General features: G+C 45.3%; 1 protein-coding gene across 5 annotated transcripts in view; it reads right to left on the bottom strand.

The window, feature by feature from the left end:
* Positions 1-11696: 11696 nt before the first annotated feature.
* Positions 11697-22241, bottom strand: part of SEMA6A (sema domain, transmembrane domain (TM), and cytoplasmic domain, (semaphorin) 6A) — a 129689-nt gene continuing 119144 nt past the window's right edge. For all 5 annotated transcript variants that reach the window (XM_005857344.2, XM_005857347.2, XM_005857348.2 and 2 more), the window contains one exon: positions 11697-14998. In XM_005857344.2, coding sequence (XP_005857406.1) covers positions 13803-14998 — 1196 coding nt within the window. In that variant the 3' untranslated portion in view covers positions 11697-13802. The remainder of the gene's footprint in view (positions 14999-22241) is intronic.

The raw sequence follows: 22241 nt of genomic DNA, 5'->3' as shown, positions 1-22241 counted from the left end.
TGCACTTTTCCTATTTTGATTTCTTCTTGACGTAAGTGATGAATGGTAGAAATGAGGGCCGGTGGAGGCGTCATTGCGACAACCTCCTGCACTTTGGAAGGTACTGACCTGCAGATTCCCGACTCTTCCTCCAGAGCTCCTTTGCCTCCTCTAGACCCTGGTGAGCAGCATCTGAACTTGGGAAATGTGCACGTCTGCTAAATCAGGCACCCTCTGTCAGCCTGCATATGCTGGCACGTCACAGAGACGGATGAATAGCCAAAGTAAAAATAAACCTAGAATAAATGGCATTTGAAGGACTTGAAGCAGATTATTTAGATGTGATTTGAAAAAGAGTAGGTTGGCCTTCTTTTCTCTAAATTTCTTAGTTGGGATTTGGGGATTTTTAAAAATAATAGAGCAAAAGATTTAAATTCTATTCCTTTAATTTCTTACTTCAAATTGGTGTAGAGTAAAACTTGGCTCAAATGGCTTTCCTTTGTGTAGAGCGGGCACTCAATTCACGAAAGGACACTCAGGTTCCTGGGTACATGAAGGCTTGTTCTACCCTCCTAACGCCCACTGCAGGGAGAGGGAGAGGCAGATATTAAACGCCATTAAAAAAAATTAAAAAATTAAAGAGGAGTCCTGGTCCTTAAACTACCTCTAGGAGATATCATGTTACAATTTTTTAGTGTTTCCTAGGAAACCAGTTCAGTGTAGAAGCCTATTCTTTATCTTCTGCTCTTTGCAAAATTGTTTGAACCATATCTCATACAAGGTTGCTTCACAGGCAGTTTGAACACCATTTAAAAAACTTAATCTGCACTTTGCTGCACCCATGAAGAAGACGATACACCTTTGTGAGAAGCTTGAATGCTTCAGATTATATTTGCTGAAAACAGATAAGATTATGTCACTATTTCTGAAGCATCTGTGAAATCAAATATTGTTGTCTTTTCCCCTCCAAATCATGAGTATGCCCCCCCTCCTACCCCCCCCCAAAGGACCCAAGTTGCATTAAAAATATCTCCTGATGTCTCCTAAAATAGTTTTAGGAAATTCTTATCAGCACTTACACAACAGAGCATCAATGAAGAGAAAAGTAAATCCGCCCCCAGCCCGCACCTCTCTCTCTCTCCTCCACCCCCCTCTCTCTCCTATTCTCTCTCCATGTACATGCTTGGTCTCCAGAGCTAATGTGCTTTGTGTCCTCAGTGTCATCCCAAGTCAGAATCCCCTCAACGCCCACTCTTCTCTCTGGGGTCACCTCTAGCTTATATCCCACTGCCATTTCATGTTCAGTTGTTATTGTGGTTTTGCAAATGATTGGGTACTTAAATGTGCACTGGGGTAGGGATCTCATGAAGGTCAAGGTTTTAGAATATTGGAAGGGTTGTCTGATTATTTTTAACACTTGCAGTTTCAGCTACTTTCTCACGTGCGCAAGCCCTTTGGAAAACAGGACGAGCATCTCCGCGGCACTGGCGTGGGCGTGCACATATGGAGTATCTGCGGGGTGGGCCGCACATGGCCGTCTGTGTGGTTGGAAGAGTGTCGCTAAGGGAGTAGTCTTACTCCTATCCCTTATGTCATTAATCACTTAGCTCCCTACAGTGTTGGCTGTCTCTTGATTTCTGATAGGCTCTCCTTATCATGTTACAAAAAGCATCCCCTATCCCACCTCACATATATGACACCAGATGATTAACAGCACTGGCTGTAGGGTCACCCCGGTGTGCACCCTGGATCCCCCCAGTACTAGCTCAGTGAGTATGGGAAAGTTCTTTAACTTCTGTGCTTCAGTGGCTTATCTGTCAAATGGAAATAACGAAGGGTAGGATGCTTGAGAAGATTAAATGAGCTAATGCCAAGGAAACACATGCCCAGTGCCTGGCACCTGGTGAATGAGTGAGCAATGCTACAGTTACTGGGACAACTACGGCAACTACTGCAGTGGTTTTGTTTCTGTGTGGAGGTGTGTAGAGACTCAGCCTCTACTATCTTATGTTTGATGGCAACTTAGTTTAGCAAATGCTTTATTGTGAACTTACAACTTATCAGCTCAGTGTAGACTGGACTTATAAAGGTAAAGAAGATACATTCCTGCCCGGGATGTGCCTACAGCCTAATGGAGAAGCAGATCTTTCCACCTGTGGCGCAGATGAGAACCTTTAAGGACTGGCTGCTTTGGGGGAGGATGGGAGGAGAGCGCCTCCTACCTGGGAGCTCAGGGAAGGCTTGGTGAGCAAGTTGCATGAGCACTGGTTGATTACATCTTATTTTTGTAAAGTGTGTACAGAGGCATATACATATACATGCACTGTGTAATAAGATTTACATGTTCCTATGTGTACAGAATGTGGCAGACTGCTGACTTCCTAGAGTATCCATTCCCCCTCCCCTTTTATAAAAATATTTTTTTAATTGATTTCAGAGAAGAAGGGAGAGGGAGAGAGAGATAGAAACATCATCAATGATGAGAGACAATTATTGATCAGCTGCCTCCTGCATGCCCCCTACTGGGGATTGAACCCACAATCCAGGCACATGTCCTAAGAGGAATCAAACCATGACCTCCTGGTTCACAGATCCATGCTCAACCACTGAGCCACACTGGCAGGGCCAACTATGCCCCCCCTCCCTTTTTAAAGTACTAGCTCACTTCTGAGTTTTATAGAGCATGAGCCACTGACGTGTACATTTCCCAGTCTCCCTTGCTACCTGCTATGGCCCTAAGATGATGTTCCTGGTACTTGAGCTAAAGGTTCTGTGCAACAACTGGGATTAACTCTTAAAAATGACTGGGTTGCCCTAGCTGGTTTGGCTTACTGGTTAGAGCATCGGCCTGCAGACTGAAGGGTCCCAGGTTTGATTCTGGTCAAGGGCATATGCCCGGGTTGTGAGCTCAATCCCCAGTAGGGGGCATGCAGGAGGTAGCCAATCAATGATTCTCTCTCATCATTGATGTTTCTATCTCTCTCTCCCTCTCCTTTCCTCTCTGAAATCAATAAACATATAAAAAAAATGACTGGGTATGTTCTACCCACTCTCTCTTTTACTATTATTTTTGACTGAGTAATTGGCACACTTGGAAAAACTGCTTGTATCTGAAGATGGAAGCCATTGAAGATGGCAGACCTGTCCTGCCAACCCTAGGTCATGTGCTTTGGGGCTATTACATGAGAGTGAAATAAGTGTCTATTTTATTTTCAGGTGCCCCAGCTGGCATTACTTTTTCTTCAGAAGTTAGTCTATAGCTCATAGATTATGGTATCATGTAATGAATTAGGAGTCGGGACACCTGCTTCTTGCCCCTAGACCTGTCATGAACTAGAGGAGTGTTCTTGCGCAATCTCTCATGTCTTGATTTATTCTTCTCCAAAAGGAAGGAGTTGAGCTAGATCTCTTAGCACCATGAGACATATAATAATGACTGTCAGTTATATTTTTTGGTTTAATGCTTTACAGTTGCAACAAAGTAGTTTTTCTCTTGGAAGAAACACCACAAACTCCTGGGACAGGAGATAGGGAGAGGCTTGGGACTGAGTGGGCAGTCCTTCCTTCCAGGCCAACTGTGGCTGAGACTGGAAGTGCTCTGGGCCGGGAGGGGGCAGCCCTGCAGGTGTGCTCTGGAAAATGGCCAGGAAGCCACCAAAGCAGACAGGCAAGCCAAGGGTACTGGGCATCATGTGCTAGTGCGTTGAGGATATGGACAAAGGCAGTGCATGAACTTACAGCTGTGTTCCTTGCAGTGCCTTCTCAGCCCATTCTGCAGGTCAGAGAGTCCTACCCAGAGGCAACGGTTCAGGCCAACCAGACAGGAGTCCTAGGTAGCAGGAGAGGTAGAATTCACAGAGGGTATGACCTCTTCTTTCCAGACTAGCCATCTGGGAATGGAGGAGGAGGGCAGTACTAGAGTGTTAGAGCCACCAGGCCTCGACGCAGGCCTCATGGGGCTGAGATGGCCACACCAGTGCAAAGAGCCAGAACTCTATCAGGTCAAGCAGGGCTTTTGTTTAACCAGGTCCTACAGGCTGCTTTTGTTGGCAGATAAAAGTATTTGGGGGAGAGAAAAAGAGACATGTTCATTATCAGCAGGTTGGGGACTCAAGGTCATTTATTTAACTTGAAGATGTAGAGAACTGGTATCTCTTTTTGATGCCAAGTTGGGATTTTGAGTTTTGCAAGTGCCAGTAAACACTCACCTTGTGTGACTTTTACCTGCTGCTGAGTCTATTTTGCAGACAGGGAAAATGAAGTGCCAGGAGTTGGAATGACTGGCCTACAAGTGGCAAGGCCAGCTCGGGTAGAACCCAACTTGTGAGGTGACAAGCTTCCTTTTAAACTACTTCCCCCCCACCTTTTTATTGAATTTATTGGGTGACACTAGTTAACAAAATTATATAGGTTGTAGGTGCACAATTCCACAAGCCATCATCAATACACTGTATTGTGTGTTCACCACCCCAAATCAAGTCTTCTTCCATCACCATTAATCCCCTCTATCCCCTCCTCCACCCTCCCCTCCCCCAGTAATCACCACACTGTTGGCCATGTCCACGAGGTTTTTCTTGCTTTTTTTTTTCCTTTTTGCTCAATCCCTCTACCATCACCCCAACCTCATGAGAAGCAAAAACTCCAAGTTACAAAATTAGCCATGACTTTCTTGAAGAGCCTCTTTGTGGCAAGCCCTGCTGCTCTGGCCAGGTAATTAGAGAGGATCTTTTTTGGGTCGCTCTTTCCTGAGCATAAAACAAGCCCTTTGGTTTCTCGATGAGAAAGCTGAACAGATTAAGTGACAAGGAAAAGTTTTTGATCTTGCCATTACAGCCACCTAATTAAAATGAGATGCAGATGCTCCAACACCTAGTAATTTTCACCTCACTTACTTTGGCTCCAATTACAGCCCTTCCCTACTGACTTGCACTGTTTAAATTACAAAGTCAGAAGGAAATATGACTTTTTACCTGCTTCTATTCATACATATAAGTCTAACACATTATCTTTTCTTCCCCCAGCAAGTAATGTGATCACAGGACTTCTCTTCACCCCGGAAATAGAGGGGGCGGGGGTAACTCTTTAGTTCTCATATAAAATTAAACACTAATAAGAATTCAAATCACCCAACACCTCTATCAAACTTCAACTTCAAATTTTTTCATAAAAAGAAAAATGTATCCTTTCTCCAGAAATGGAAGAGTCGGTTTTCAGAACTATAGCATTTGGCCTTGTCCTGAAATGCACATTTGGTATAGCAACCTTCCTTTTCAAAGTTAAGAGGTTACTCTTCCACTCTCTGTTCTCAGGAAAGATCTGATAAACTCATTCACTCTCCTGTGTAAGTGACTAACGATACCTTGAAAGCAGAAAAAAAGTTGATGGGTATTGACTCTGACCCCTTAGATCAGTTACAGTTAATTGTTGTAAAGGTTGTTACCTTTATTGAGTACATAAGTAAATAGCACTGTGTGGCAGTTGAAATTACTAGTATATATATTTTCCCAAAGTTGGTGGCAACTAAGCCTATGTCTTTACTAAAAAAGCATATTTGTATACTGAGGAAAGCAACCAACCAAACATAAAGAGAAAAGTGGGGCTCTAAGAAGAAGGGCTATGTTTCTCGCCTTCTGAGTAAAATCTGTCTGAGGTTAACTGTCAAGGCAGCAAATGGCAGATGCTGGGTTCTTCCGAGTGCTGGGTGCCCTGTATAGTGACTGGCCAGGCCACACTGCTCCCAGGCCAGGAGGGAGGCCAGGAGCCCAATCTACAGATGGCCCTGCCTCTCCTGCACCTCACGCACTCAACACCAAATAGCTTCTTAACTCCGGGAAAGCCCATCTGAGGAAGTAGCAACAAGGAACACGGGCAGTTATGTGGAATAGGAATATAGGTACCCACATGCAGACGATGGCTACCTTCTGTCTCCTCTTGGGAGATTGTTCCAGACAATCATCCCACCTTTGACATCAGGGATGAAGTCAAATTGTTCGGTACCCACAGTGCCAACGTGGCTAATGGGGCTAACAAAGACAACAGTGTTATTTTTTACCTCTTCCTTTCACGCTTACTTTACCTTGGTCTTCTATGAAGGGAAAGGTGGGCAAATTCTTCGCCCTTCTAGGTATAGGGCATTTGTTGTTCTTCTCTGTCCCCAGTTAATCCTGGGTTCTCTTAAATTTCTCTTGTGATCTGTGGCTTGAGTAGGATAAAGAAGCAATAAAAGCCAGGCTTTTTGCCCTTTTCCTTCCTCTGAGGCAGTGGGTGCCAGGGCCGCTGAAGCAGCGGCGGGGTGGGTGTGCCTCCAGGGGGAGGTCAGGCACTTGGCTTCAGCTCTCTCTGCTCCTGCTTTGTTGACAGTCCCTAATAACACTGCCAGCATCGGGACTTTGCAGACACAGGAAGGAAGAGATGTGTTCTTTAATGATGGAAAAATATTAGAGCACAATACCCTTAAAATAGAACGTGTGTGCCTAGCCTTTATTTTGGGGACTTTATTGTTGTAACCATCTCCCCTGGGAAATGCTGGGGGAGGCCTTTCCCTGCTGGTGGAGCAGAGTAATTGTGTAACCTGAGGTGTCCCCGAGAGAGCCTATGGGATGATGTCAACACACAGGGTTCTGAAACATGACTACATTTTCATGTTGATCAGTGCTCCTTTAGAACCCTCCTCTCCAAACCGCAATTTCTGTAAAATGAGGATAATCCTCCATGTACTGCCCACCTCACTAGGCAGCTCATATGAGGACCTACCAAAATAATGGACATGCCTATGTCCGCAAACTGTGAAATCCCACTAATGTTGATTGTCATTGTTATTGACAGTGGCAAGCCCTGCCCCTCATGGGTGTACACTTTTCATTTTTTTATGAAATAAACCTTAGCCCTGTGGTTGAGATTTATGCTTTTGTGCTGACATGGGCTAGGTGTGCAAAATGTTCAGCATCCACACCAGAGAACTGACACTGTTTGCGAGATCAGCTCACTTTCTCACCACCCTGCGCCATGGAAGGGCAGCTGTCATGAAGAGCAGGCAAAAAAGAGAGCCTTTGGCTCTCAAACGGATTTTCCATCATCTTCCTCATCCCAGGAAACCCCGGGGAATCCTGCCCGAGTTTCTTTCGTGTGGGCTTCCTGGCATTTGATATCGCGTCCAATGTCCCCTTCAGCTGTCTTTTATTTTTTTCTGAAAATCACCCATGAAAAATGCTTCTGATTTCATGGTTCCCCACTTCTTCCCTTCATTCACATCGCTTTATTTGGACCATTATTGCAACCCATTAGCAGGGCTGATGACTTGCTCTGGAGATGATGTTAAGGATTCTCAAGGGAGTCTTCATCTGAAGGTGATTAGGAAGAATAAAAACGTTGCTAGCCACCTCAGTCAGCGTCGGTGGGCTGTCAGGGACCCGTGCCCAGGCTTCCCTGCAGAGACCTTGGTTCCCCTAAAACTGTAGTTTAGGACGGTTCACATTTGATCAGAAAGTACTGACTGGAACACATGTTTTACCAGGAAAAGGGGTGAAAGACGTGGGTTCTGAACACTGTGACATTTTGGGTGTTAGGCACCCAGAGGAGAAAGGCTCCTGAAAGCATTTTTTGTGCACGTGTGTGTGCAGGGATGTTTGCAGAGGGAGATGGGGAACTCCCAGCTACTCAGCTGCCTCTCTTGATTTGCTCCAATTTCATTTCCATTTGCTAGAGGGACATCTGCACATTTTTCTGCCCAGCCAACAGTTAATGCACATCAGTTCAGCCCTAACCCTCTGCTGAGGTCATCCACCCTCCACCTCCAGGCATCCCAGGGGGTTAGAGCTAAGGAGACACAATACTCTAAATGGAATATTGAAGATCCCCATCTGTCTGGCAGTCCCAATCGATAAATGTGAGCCCTTCCTTTCCAATCCTGTATATGCGACACGTCACCACCTGGTTTGAAGACAAGCGTGAGATGTGGGTTTCTAAGGGTTACTGAGTCTAAGCGCCCAGCTGTCACAGTGCTCGGCCAGAACAGGGATTATGCTCTTAATTATGTTATTCTGTTACTAACGGGTTCTTTTAAATTCCCCTCACTCCTTTCCCCTCAAGCAAAAGCACCAGTGTCTGAAATTGTAGGTGCCTTTCTGACACTTTTACTTCACTTGCTGAACGACTGTTTTTGAAAGAGCTTTTGTTCAGGCAGTCAAACCTAGGCACCATGATTCTGGGGCATCTAGTTTGGCTTCTGCCAACTTATGAGGCTGAACGAGACCAGTTTGTGTTTACGAACAGAGCGCTGAAGGAAAGCAAGCAGGGCTGATCCCATGAAACACCTCACCCGTTGGTTGCATTGAGTGGGACAGCTACTCCTTAAAGCCACTAGTTTAAAAACACCCTGCAGAAACCACCGACCCTGTAACAAGCAAGCAAGCAAGTACAATTAAAAAGCTGGGTTGTTTGAGGCACTTCAGCCTGAGCAGGACATCCCTGGGGACCCAACTAACACACAGGCTGCACCTGTTCAGCCTCTGTCACCTCTCCCCAGACCAGAACAAAGCTGACTGCAGCAGAAGCCACCCTACCAAGTATCAGGTTGCACTGCAGGGACTGTCTGCTTCCAGCCAGTGTGATCTGAGCTCCAGCCCACCCTCCCCTCGGCCCAGATGAAGGGATTTGGGATGCCTGAAAGGGGGAGGCGGTGGTGAGGCGGGTAGGAAGGGCTTCCTGTGAGAAAGAATGACTGAGTGAGACGGAGAAGCTGTCTGGGCTGAGGGGGTCTCAGCTTCCCAGCTAGTATTGCTCAAATGAGGTGAATGAATGGGGTGGGTGTGGGGGAGGGGTAAGAGACAGATGAATTGTCTTCAGAAGAGCTGTTCTACCACCAGGTTTAGGATTGTGGGCACATCCCTTCACTCAGAGGACCTCAGCTTCCTCATATTTTATTTACTTTTATTTTTAAAAAATATATTTTTATTGATTTCAGAGAGGAAAGGAGAGGGAGATAGAAACATCAATGATGAGAATCATTGATCAGCTGCCTCCTGCACACCTCCTACTGTGGATCGAGCTGGGAACGCAGGCATGTGTCCTGGCCTGAAACCGAACCATGATCTCCTGGTTCATAGGTCGATGCTCAACCACTGAGCCACACCAGTCGGGCAGCTTCCTCATTTTTTAAAAGAAAGGATTAGAGTAACTGTTGGTCATTCTCTGTTTTACATTTGGGTGTAAGTAGATAGGGAAAACCTTTCAGTTATAGGGACAAGATCTTTCTGGCAAAAGGGGATGATCACAGAGCTGTTTCCTAAAGAATCTTATGTTGGATGGGGAGTTTTCACTTGTGTCCTCCTAATAGCTTGGCATGCCATTGGCACATCACCCAGCAGCCTGCAGTCTCTCCCTGGACCAATCCATTTTTCACATTGCTGCCAGGTAGCTTTCTAAAGCACAAACACACGTGTTTGCTGCTTCATACACTCCAGAGATGCTCTACTGCCCATCAGCCAAAATCCTAGCACAGGGTAACCGGGCCCCTCCTGGTCTTGGCACCGACCCCCTTTCCCAGCCTTGTCCCAGCCAGGCACTCTCCGGCCCTGTTCAAAGCCAGCCAGAACGTTCATTTCCCAAACACAGCACACTTGGTGCTTTTGCACACGTGATCCCTTCTACCTGGGCTAGCTGTCCAGAGAACTCATTCTGTAAGAACCAGCCCAACGGCAGCCTCATGCCCCAAACTTCTGGGCCACTTCCTCCCAAAGGCAATTACAGAGGCACATCAATCTGTCCTTATACAGGAGGAAGAAGGAACGATATCCTAATCTAGTGGTCAGCAAACTCATTAGTCAACAGAGCCAAATATCAACAGTACAACGATTGAAATTTCTCTTGAGAGCCAAATTTTTTAAACTTAAACTATATAGGTAGGTACATTGTTATTAACTTAATTAGGGTACTCCTAAGGCTTAGGAAGAGCCACACTCAAGGGGCCAAAGAGCCGCATGTGGCTCGCGAGCCGCCGTTTGCCGACCACGGTCTAATCCATTTTGTGCCTGACACTATGGGTGGGATTTCAGAAACTCAATTGGAAATGACTTATCAAAGGCGACTAGATTACTACAGGTGTGAACTGAGGCCCCACCCCAAAGCTTTCCACACTCAAACTGACCTAAAACATTAAACAAATTAGTTCAGAAGGTCAAAAGTAAACTATTGTAGCTGAGGACTTATTTAAATAACTTTTAAAAATATCCCAGAGGGGAAAACCTGACCTAGGCATTTCATAATGCTATTCTGCAAAGTAAAAATCAGGTGCTGCATCCCAGATTACTTCCAACAGTGTCTTCTGGGTTACAAGAGATAAATGCTAACAAGGAGTGAAATCTGGCACCTTCCACCTTATTAATATGTAAAAAGGCTGAAGTCACATCTGTGCAAGGATCTATTTTTAGTGGACTCTACATACTAAAATCCTAGCTTTGATCTCTTAAACTATCAAGCCTACCATAAATGTTTGATGATGAACAAGCCCATAAAAAGAAAATGCATAAAATGAATAGAAGGAGTCAGTGTGTGCTCTGCCTTTTAATTACCGGTGGCTTCTGTACAATCCTGCTCCAGGCTGGGTGCAGGCAGAGAAAACACATCAACAATTTTTTTTTTCTGGAAGGGGGAAGGGTATGGGTACTGCAAACAAATGGGTCTAACTGCATTGTTATTCATGCTTTGGAAGCCAAATAGAGATGAAGGGAAGAATGGACTGCTACCCCAAAAGTGTGAAATTTAAAAAGGGGAAAATTAGGAGATAAATAAAAGCATTCAGGACACAAAGGATAATGAACAGTCTTGTTTTATTACTTTAAAGTAATAAAGAGCCTTTTTGCTTGCTTTTTTGTTTTTTTCCCCTTTTTTTCTTTTCTTTTTTACAACATACATTAAGTTGTGAATCAGATGTTAAGGGATGTGGAGATGGAAGGAAAGTTGGTGACATCACAATATTTTTACAACTTTACAACAAATGTAAATCTGAGTTTGTTGCATCTACCAGTGTCTAGCAAGGGTGGAAAGCAAAGGCACACTCAGGTTTATGGACCCTCCCCCCACACGGGGTGGGGAAAAAAAGAAAAGGCGGAAAAATACTCAAATGCAGAAGACCAGCTCAATACACGTAGGCATTCTAGGGTCAACACTGCAAGTGATGAGTTGTGGGAAGTAGGGGTGTGGGTTGGAATTTTGACACAGGTCTCCATAACACAGCTGAGGCAATGACGTCCACACATGGGGATGAGACGGCGGGCACTGCCCCGTCAATACTCTTGGGAGTCAAGCTCGGGGAAGAAGGGAGCAGGGTAATATACACCCATCACTTTCCTAAGCTCCGCATTTCTAAAGAAAATCTAACGGATAAACCAATATCTTGGTTTCTATCTAAAAAAGACTTCATGGTTTCAGGGTAGAGTTCACAGAATGTGAGCATTGACTCCACTAACAAAACAAAAATATAAGGACACAAAAACAACAAGGCTTACCCCAAACACCAGCAAAATGGCAAGAGATGTTTGGGACAAAAGGTTGTGCGGGCAACCTTGCCACACACTTAGGTCTCTCTCTGATTATGGAGGCATCTCGTTTTTACCAGCCAACTTGAAATTGCCCCAAATTGTCTTTTTAGAAAGTTTTTCTTTAGAGACAAAACTAACCCCAGATCAAACGGGAAATAAAAAGACAAAGAGACCACCAAATATGTTTAACTGTTTAAAAAACAACAACCAAAAATGCTCACGGTTTAGTCTGTTGACATCTTTTGTTCATGGTAAACAAAAGTCCCTTCGGTGTGCTTGCGCTAATGAAAACCAAGGGGAAAAACACCCACCCACCCCACCCCCTACAAACCATAACAACAAAAAGATAAAGAAATTAAAAAAAAATTAAAAATCTTTTGCCCCAGTCAAGGTTTTTGCAGCATCCATTGTAGTTGGCCTTGCACTTGGAGTTACTCATTAATCACAGCAGGGACCAGCCTGCCTGCATCTATTTCCATGTTATTTCTTTGTGTGCATCGCTTGCACGCGCTGAGCACACGGCCTGGAGACTCCTCCCAGATGCCTGCCCAACTGCACACGGCGTGTTCTCCGGCCAGTGGACCTGGCAGAAATAAAGACTGGGACTTTAGTCCTTTTTCTGCTGGCAAATGAGGGTATTACCATGTTGAAATGATCTGAGAATCTAAGGGAAGCGGGGAGCTCTAGAGGGAGAAGGGATTTGCCACCCACAACACTAGGGTCCATGTTTATCAACATGGCCAAAGGGTGGTTGGAGTTGGCACGACTAGAAGGAAGTGTGAACTGGAGGGTGTTGTGCGCCCAGCTTTCCCAGGCTGTGAGATTCTAAGCATCACCACTGCATTCTTCTTCTATCTGCTGGATAGCTAATCCTCCAGAGGACTCGAGTGGGGTGAGGCAAGGGTTAAATAAATATCTGTACTTCAAAAGGAGGGAAAAGTTTATCATAAATGACAGTTTACAAGTGTACACAACTCAGGGTGTAAGGCACAAATTTACATGTGGAAAACAGGCTATTCACAGATGTAACCCCATGAAAAACCTGTGTGATCAAACCATTAATTTATGCAAGGTAGCAGCCAGCGTATTAATTAGTTCACACCGTTTGTAGATTTTGTTTGCTGTCTCACATGCAAGGCGAAATGAGATGGCGTATCACAAGCTGGTGCCTTCGCAAGAAAGTAGGAACCACTGACAAAGCCATGTTGGCAGCAACGAGACATGGCTGTGTCATTCTAGAAGTTCCTCTCCTGGTTGCTTTAGAAGTTAGGCTCTGGAAGGACTTTTAAACCGATCACTTTTTTGCGTGTTATAGCACAGAGATTTCACCAGCAAATTAACTGGCAGATTTAAATAAATACTCCCCTCTTAACTTTCTCCTTTAGCTAGAGATCAGACAGTCCAAACACAAAGCTCAGATTCCAGCTCCAACTTATTTACTCAGTGAATTTATTGTAAAAATAAAGAAACTCAAATTATTCCAGTTAATGGATTTCACGTTAAATAGTGTAACTTCAAGGGGCTTTCTGAAGAGCTGTTCATAGGGTGGTGTGTGGAAGAGTCCATTCCTTAAGGAAAAACAAAGGGTGAACAATAAATAAAGTTACTTGCGTTAACGGTCACGTTATTTCATTAAAAGAGAGGAGCAGAAATCTATGACATAGTTGCCCAACATGGCATTAACCTGCTAGAACAGAAAGCTGTAACACTGGTGGGCATTTCACAGTATCTGCGCATAGTAAACTTCTGCCATTGTTAAAAGTCTGAGTTAGAATTATCAATGAATTCCTTTGTCTTTTTAACTTGCATGATTTAAAAAAAAAATCTATTTGTGTTTTGCAAGTTGGAACGCTAGCCTACTTTGGCAGCGCCCTGTGCAGTCACGGACAAAATCCTGCAATTGCTGTTCACCTCTGTGTGACTGTGTGAGTGTCTGTGTGTGAGTGTGTGTGTGTGTGTCTCTCTGTGTCCGTGCGCACATGTGCACACGTGTGGGGGTGGGTGGGTATGTGCTTTTGGCTCATGTTTGTGATGATAATTTAAGTCTTTCGTGAGTACGACCTGTAGCGGGGAGTGGGGGGAGAGTGAAGGAAGAGAATGGAGGTGAGTCCCGCGTCGCAAACCTTCACCAAACCACGTGGGCCACTTGGCGAGTCCCCCCCGAATCCCAGAGGCCCAGCGTCCGGGCGCTGAGCGGCCCTCTTGGTCTGGTATGCACTCAGGCAGCGGAGAACCGTGCGGGCGCAGTGCGCCTCGCCTTTCCTGACACCTGACCATCCCCTGGGATTATGTACACGCATCGTTGGGCTTCATGGAGGTGGAAAGGGGGGCAAAGGTAGGTTTGGGGGGTACGTCCGGCTTTAGCGAGGGGGTGCGCTTCAGCCCCGACCTGGTCAATGAATTGTAGGCGTTGAGGCTGGGCTGCCTCGAAACAGTCACTGCCGGACCCGCCGTCTGGGAGCCGTGCACCTGGATGGAGTCCACCCGCTGCGGGGCGGGGGGCGGGTTGTCTCCCCGGCCAAAGCTCTGGTTTCTGGAGAGGTGCGAGGAATTGGAGGAGTTAGTATTGTTTCTTTTGAGAGTGGTGGCCTGGTGGCTTCTGGTGAGCGAGTTCGTGGGGTAGCTCCTCTTATAGTCAAGCCCGTAGGAGGAGGAGTGGTGCATCTCCAGCCGCTTGCTCAGGCCGCTCTGCGACAGGGAGGCTCCCGGGGGGCCCAGGGAGGCCTCCCGCTGGGGCACCTTGGGGGGCAGGCTGTCCAGGTTCTCCACTAGGTTCACCCCGTGGTTGGGACTCTTGCTGCTGAGATGTTCCTTGATGGTCTTATACTCCAGGGTGGCCGCCTGGTCCTCCAGGGCCATCTGGGCCACCTCGCTCATTTTGGGCTGGTCCACGTACTCGTGCTGGTAGCCCTGCTGCGTGATGGGCAGGACCACCACGCTGGGGATGTGGCTGGGGGAGGCCCGGAGGGGCAGGTCCGTGGGGATCACGGGGGAGCCCATGGGGGGCATGTCCTTCGTGCAGGCGTTGATGAGGTTCTGGTTTCTCTCCCACTCGCGGCTGCCGCGGCTGGGCTTGCGCTTCTGCTGCAGCGTCGGCGTGGACTCGGGGGTGGGCAGCGCCGCCAGGTCCAGGTGGTGCTGGTCGGCCTTGATGAGCATCTTGGCCGTGCTGCCGGGCGCGGCGAGCTTGCCGTTGTGCATGAGCGGCGTGAGGATGGCCTCCGGCTTCGGCTCTTTGGACTGGGTGTCCCCGAAGAGGCCGCTGAGCTTGGTGACGCTGCTCATGGAGCCCCTGCGCGAGTGGCTGAGCTCCTCCTTGCGCTGCGCCGAGGACCCGTCCTTGCGCCGGTGATCGCACACGCAGTAGACCACGATGCCGGAGAACACGGCCCCCATGACAAACGCCAGGATGACCGCGATGGCCAGGAGGGTGACAGGAACGAGCTGGTCCTGGCCTTTGAGGTAACTCTCGCGAATCACTCCTGCAATAGACATGGCACGTGGCGTTAGGAAAGGAAAGGACACCGCGAAGCCAACTTGTGTGTGGCAGTCACCCTGTTAATGAGTAACAGTAATAAGTGACAATGGCACCTCAGCATAACTCGTCTTCCAGGCACAGCTGCCAAACATTAACTAATCAATCCTTCCCCAAGGCGCCCTGCCCCCCCAGCATGTAAATAGACTTTATTTGTTGCCTTCTTTGTGTTCTGAAAAGTGCTTCTCCCTCTCAAGTACTCGCTCTTTCTACTTGGCTTCACTCCGTGGAATATGGCAGTTTTGTCATTTCCAAAATTCAGCCCTTTCCCCCTCTTCATCTTTTCTCAATCTTCCCCTCATAGAAGTGGGACAAGCGAGATATTTTGAGTCAGGGGTAGAGGCAACAATTCCACCCACGGTAAACGAACAAACTACACAATACTTCAGGCTTCCAGAGTGTTTTCTGATGACTTCCTGGTGGGCACGAGGGCCTCTATCTGGAGAAAAGCTACATCTATTTGTCTTTCAAGCAACTGGAGGAAAGTGTGTCATTTACAGAGAAAGAAAAGAGCTAAAGCTCACAGATTACAAATGTGTGCTGATTTTGCATCACCCCTTCAAACAAACAAACAAAAACCCCCCCACACACCCAAATTCAGGTAAATATGCTGAATATTTGAGTTAAGCTCTTCCCTTACTTGAACTAAAAGGATGGTTAGAAAAGGAGAGGGGCCATTTGGGGCCCTGAAATGGGTTTGAGAAGTGTCATGTCTCATTATGACGGCCGTAGTTTGCTGTCACGGTGAAATTCTTCAGCAGAGCTAATCTCTTCCATTTAATAAAAATTACGTCACTACACCCGTCAATAATCTTACACAACATTAACCAAGACTCTGTGTTTCTGACGAAAGTTGCTGTCCCTGTTCCTACTTAATCAGCCACCAAACAGAGCGATTCTAATCAAATGCAAACACTGAAGCTCTTATTATTTAATGCCAAGTGAGAATACACATCACCATCGTCAGATCTTAAGTGCTTGATGTGGTAGCTAAAAAATAAAACCTCAAATACTTCAATTCCTGCCTCTGGAGAGTGAAAGAACATGAATACATTACAGGCGCCGCTCGCTCCACTCCGGCTGAGGAAATGTAAACATTGTTCCTATTATGGAAACTGATAGTAAGACCGAAAATGTACCTTTCCTGGTCCCAGGAGACACATTTTTCATCTACTAAATCAACTCTTTCTGGAATATGTTTAATATATTTTCCTGGCAGATATCAGTGGCACAGAATTAGAATGAAATGAAATAAAAATCTCCACTGTTTCCCAAACCCACAGCATGCAACCATTACACTTCTGCTGAAATGCTTTGTTATGTCACAGCTGGGACCGTGAAGAAACGCAGCTTTGTCTTGGGGCTTTTCTGTTAAAATATTTTGATTAGCAGAGTGATGGTTTTAAAACTCAGAAACCTTAGCCTGAGATGATACGTTCTCTTTTCTTTCTAAACCGTCCTCCTCCCCTCAATTTTGATGTCACAGTTGGTTGCTGTGGAAATGATGGTCCAGTGACAAAGGATTGTAACTTCAGGTGAGGAATACATAGAAGCAGCAAATACTTCTTGCGAAAGATTCTGAGATTAAACAAATGCCCTTGGTAACGAAGGGCACGGGCGGCAATGCACCCCGGGGAAAGTGTATATAAGATGGTAACACACTGAATAATTTCCAAATGTGACACTTTTAAAATACTTCTAGATTTAGCTTCACGAACTTTTAAGGGGTAGAAACGGAGAAGCAAAAAGCCAGCAGGAAATTCAGCTATTCCTCACACCTTTTATGTTGTGGAGCTCCCCGAACAGTGGGGTGTCTCTGTGTTCAAATATGTTTTAATACCTAGCCACCAAGGATCTGTGCTAATGAAAATTTCTTCCTTAAATTTGCATTTCCTTGTTGTAATGCTAAAACAGCACTGCTTTTCTTTCCATTTTGATTTTGTATGGGGTTCTGTGGAACATCATTTCTAACCACCTACATATAATGCTACAAAAATGAATACAATGGACTTAAGTTCCCTTATGGACTTGGTGATCTCAGTGGGGCTAGACACCACTGATGGGGGCACCAGGTAAATTTTTTTTTCATAAAAGGGTATTTTATGAATCCCTTTCAGGCAAGCATATCTATGGGGGCTGTGTTTTCCCATTAAATGCATACTCATAATTGGTAGCTATCGACAGTTGCCTTTGGAATGAATATTACAGTTTAAATTGCCCTCTCAGCTGAAGAGGAACATGAAAAGAATAAGGTAGAGCAGTCCATCTTTTTCATTCATTGTTTAATTGGGAACACTGCAAAAGTTTCAAGTTTGTTATTGCTTCTTTACTTTCAGCTCCCACTCTTCCTTTCATATCTGAAGGTCCACTTCTATCTTAGACTCGTGGAAACCACTTGCTCTTTCACTGGGAAAAACTTTTTTGAGCGAGTGACTTTGGGTTCAGGTTTTTGGTTGTTAACAAATCAAGTAGGGTCTGACCTTTGAGAAAAATGATGTGTCAGACAGTTCCCCCGTGTCTCGTTTTGTTATGTAAATAGTGCCCTTAAAAACCTTTCTGTATCTCTTCAGCTTTGATATCTACCACGAAGCAGGTGGCTTCCCTCATGTTTGTGCAAATTCAGAAACTCCACGCCAAAGTTAGAAACAGTCAGAGATTAAGTTGAAAGTGCAGTCAAGAAGTTAAAAGTTATTTTTGGAAAATGCCTTCTAAACGTGAAGCTTTTTGCCTATGTCATGAAAAGGGGTAAAGGGCATTCATGGAAATGATTAAATCATCTCTGTGCCATTGGAATCTTAGGCCTCTGCTTACTGCTGGGTGACCTCTAGCGAGTGACTTAACGTCTCCGGGCCTCAGTTTTTTCATCTGTAATGTGGGGTTAGCACACCTAACTTTAATGCCTTAGTGGGTTGTTGCAAGATTCAAATGAAATAATGAATAAGAAAGAGCTTAGATGCGATAGTTTGCTGGACAAATCTAAAAGTCAAGCCACCAAAGAGAAGTGGTGGGTTAGTACCTCACCAACGGCTCAAGACCAATAGTCACAGGCTGCTCCATTTGGTTTCATTTGCTATGGATCTCATGGGGGAGAGGGGACAGGCATGTTCTTCCAGCCCCAAACCTTGTGCTGTCCAAATGTTGCCAAAGGATGACATGTTGAGGCAACATAAGAAAACACTGCCTATTGGTGCTGAATTTTGAAATAAGTAAAACAACAAAAGTGGGCAGTGTTCAGCAAAATAGTGATTACAGTTAGATTCCTTGAGGACAGGGACTGAATTTTATATGGATGTACCACCCTCACCATTCCCAGGGCTCTTAGGCACGTAATAAAGGATTATTAAATAAATGGGTTTGCAGTGCATTGTCGAGACATTTTAAAGTGGACTTCTACACTTGGTGGGTCATCTTTGGAGTGACTATAACCTTGCTTCTTAAGTCACAAAAACATATCTCCAATCATGTAACAGAATATAATCACACTAGCATCCATTAGACAAAAGAAATCTACAAAGCTGCTCAGTATTTGTTCAAAATAATGACATAAATTATTTTAAAAATGAAAAGAAAATTCATTCTGGGATAATTCCAAGAGATGAGGGTAAATGGGTTATTTGTAACAACTGAGTGTTCAGATAGAAGAATGGAATAATTCGAAACAAATTCATCTGCAACCGTCACGGGGCAGCCCTGGGGAAGTGGAAGGACCTTTGTATGGTGGGTGGTAGACTCCCTCCCCATAGAGGGACCCATCGGAGTTGGCTTCTATACCAGCCCCTGGGTTTTTTATGCTCACCAGTTGAAAATGGGACATTAGTAATGAAAACATTTTCTGAAAAATCTTTTGCATTGATTCATTAACCACAAGCTATTTCTCACCAGTCATGAGGTGCTAAATGGTTTATTCTTTCCACCTTCCTACTGCAGGAAGCAAAGCACACAATGGCTTAGCGATTTCTCTGAAATCATGCCTAAATTGGCAGAACTGAGAAAGAATAGAATCTCCACTGTTGTGTTTTTTTTCCTGAGGCGAGAGTTTTGAGATGCTGGAAGAAGGTCTCAGAGGAGCAGTTAAAGGGCTTTAGAGGTTGAAGTGATGAAAAGATTATGAACAACCCCGCCCTCCAGGCCCTGCAATATGTAATTCAAAATAAGAACAATTATAAGCTGTAAAATAAGAGGCATCTAGCACAGTTCTGATTTTTCCTATGATGACCATGTCTATGCATTTTGAAATTTCAAACATCAAATTCTTTAAGAATGGCTTCTGGCAGCCCTGCTTGCAGGTTCTCTACAACTTCCTGGCCTGCTTGGGGAGCACAGCACCAGGCTCTGAACAGTAACCTCAGGGAAGGTGCACTCCTAACTCGGGACGGGATTGTGATGTTATTGGTGCCTTTACTGTCACTCTCCTGGTATAATCAGGTTTTGACTCCAAGCATCTTCGGAACTGTCTCCAGCAAACATTTGCTGAGCATAGACTAAGGCACTGTGCTAGGTGCTGGGGAGACAAAGGTGAAGGAGACACAACCCTGTGATCCAGGAGGGGAGAAGGAGGCAGATGCTCACACTGTAACTACATCCAAAGTGTGAAAGTATCATGATATACATCACTTCTACTTCAACATGGGCAAAGGTTTTATGTAGGAGGTGGCATTCGAGCTAAGTCTTAAGAATGCATAGGATGTCATCCCGGCGGGGTGGCTCAGTTGGGTGGAGTGTCGTCCCATACATCAAGAGTGTGGGTTCGATTCCTGGTTAGGGCACATACCTAGGTTGCGGGGACGGGATTGTGATGTTATTGGTGCCTTTACTGTCACTCTCCTGGTATAATCAGGTTTCGACTCCAAGCATCTTCGGAACTGTCTCCAGCAAACATTTGCTGAGCATGGACTAAGGCACTGTGCTAGGTGCTGGGGAGACAAAGTTGAAGGAGACACAACCCTGAGATCCAGGAGGGGAGAAGGAGGTGGCATTCGAGCTAAGTCTTAAGAATGCATAGGATGTCATCCCAGCGGGGTGGCTCAGTTGGGTGGAGTGTTGTCCCATACATCAAGAGTTGTGGGTTTGATTCCTGGTTAGGGCACATACCTAGGTTGCTGATTTCAATCCCCAGTCCAGCCCATAGGAGAGGCAACTGATAGGTGTTTCACTCCTCTCTCTCTGTGTCTATCAGTCCAGCCCATAGGAGAGGCAACTGATAGGTGTTTCTCTCACTCCTCTCTCTCTCTGTCTACCTTTCTCTCTATCTCTCCATTCCTCTCTCTCTAAGACCGATGAACATATTCTCAGGTGAGGATTAAAAAAATGCATAGGTTGTCACCTGAAGAGAGAGCAATAAGAACAAGGCATGGAGGGAAAAGAGGAATGCTGTGCTCATTAGTGGCAAAAGGTCTCAATCCCTTCTGGTCTCTTCTGCCCTAGGTAACCAGAACTGTGCTGCGCTGTGATTCTCCTGGGCTTTCGCACAGGCTGCTCTCTGTCTGGAATATCCTTGCTCACCTTCTCCAAATCCCTCAGACTAGGTCCGCTCTTGCTCCAACAAGTGTCCTGAACTCTTCACTTCTCAGTCCTAAAATCGTAACTCTATGCTACTTGCTTTATGTTTGTTTTTCTCACCTAGGCTGCTGTAGGAGTGAGAGATTTACCACTGAGTCCCAGGCATAAAAGTGCTCAGTAAATATCTGTTAAATAAGTAGTTTAAGTGAATGAGTATTTGTAGAGGGAAAATAAGAGAACTGAACACCATTTGGAAGCAGGCTGTGAAAGCCTTGAGTAACTAAGAAAGATATTTAGAAGACATGCCAGTTTTGGAAGGAAAGTTCTTGGTTAATTTGCCTGCAATTTCAAGGGTCTCCTTTCTAGCTTGAATCCATTATTGAAAAACTGGCTTCAAAGTGTCAATACCTTTGCATTAAAAGCACAGCTAGTCTACCCGAATCTATTACTACTATTTTAAAAATTAAAACCGTCTTCAACTATACTTATCCCTTGCGTACGACAGAAATAGGTGTAAATGTTATCTGTCCTTTCAAAAAATGAAGCAAAACAAACAAAAACCCCCCACATAAAATCAATTGCATCTACTACGCTAAACACCAGAAAAGAGCCCATCCATCTGTCCCCAATTACCTGGCTAAGTTTATGAGACCTAGGCAGCCAGTCCCTCGAAATGGTTAAGTGCATACGCTCCCCTCAGTGTTCATGGGACGGCCTGATTCAGAGCTGCTGTGATATGATGGATGTGTTTGTCTCCATAGTGAAGTGATTAATAGGCATCTGTGTAAATCGGACCTGGTAGCCACAAAGACAACAAAGCCTCTCTGTGTCCTTTAGAAAAATCTGCAAAGGCAGAGAGGAGGATGGACATTTCCTCCACTGCGAGCCAGAGTGGGGTTCCGTGTTGGGTCTGCGAGCTCAGAAAGATGGCAAAACACCAAGGAAAGCCTTGGGGTAGGATCCCCTAAAAATAGACTCTTGATTCTGCTTTATAGTAAGACAAACCTACAATTTCCTTGAAATCCTCATAACAACTTGGTTGAATGGAATCTAACAACCCAGTTTTTCTTGTTTGAAAATCTTATTGCAACAAAATGCCAGGCTTACAGTCCTGCAAGGCGGTATGAATGAACTAACCCTGGGCCAAGCATCATGGCCACTAACCACAGAGGGCCCGCTGTAATCCCCATTAAGGAGAGAAGAAAATACATAGGGGGAGAAACCCGAACTGGAGACAGTTCAGCCTCAAAGCCACACCCCGCCAATGGTGATGACCACACTGAAAGCGCAGTGGGAGCTCTCTGTGGTTATCTGGGCAGGAAGCAGCCTTCTTCTTGTCTTACGGGATAATGTGAACCAGATGGCTTAGGAATAAACTGAAACTCCAGCAGCCATGGAAATGGGCTCAGAGTTTCATAACTCAAACTTTCCCTTTCCTTTTATTTTTGATATTTTCCCCCCTCTGTGCCAACAGGAGGCTGAAGATTAGATGCCGGGAGGGGTCATGGTCTTCAGGATGATCAAGTTAATGACTGACCATGCCAACGAAAAAACAGCTTCTGGCTGCTTAATAACCTCAGCTCAGAAGCTGTTTTTTTAAATAATTTACATACTGCAATAGTGCTTACTGTGTGGTTGACTGCGGATGGACCCGCTTCCAGTTCTATCACCTTTGAAACAGATGCATTTTG

The sequence above is a fragment of the Myotis brandtii genome, unplaced genomic scaffold (assembly GCF_000412655.1).
Source record: "Myotis brandtii unplaced genomic scaffold, ASM41265v1 scaffold1105, whole genome shotgun sequence".
Classification (NCBI taxonomy): Eukaryota; Metazoa; Chordata; class Mammalia; order Chiroptera; family Vespertilionidae; genus Myotis; species Myotis brandtii.
Note: the sequence above shows the minus strand (reverse complement) of the source record. Positions and strands in the feature narration are given on the sequence as shown.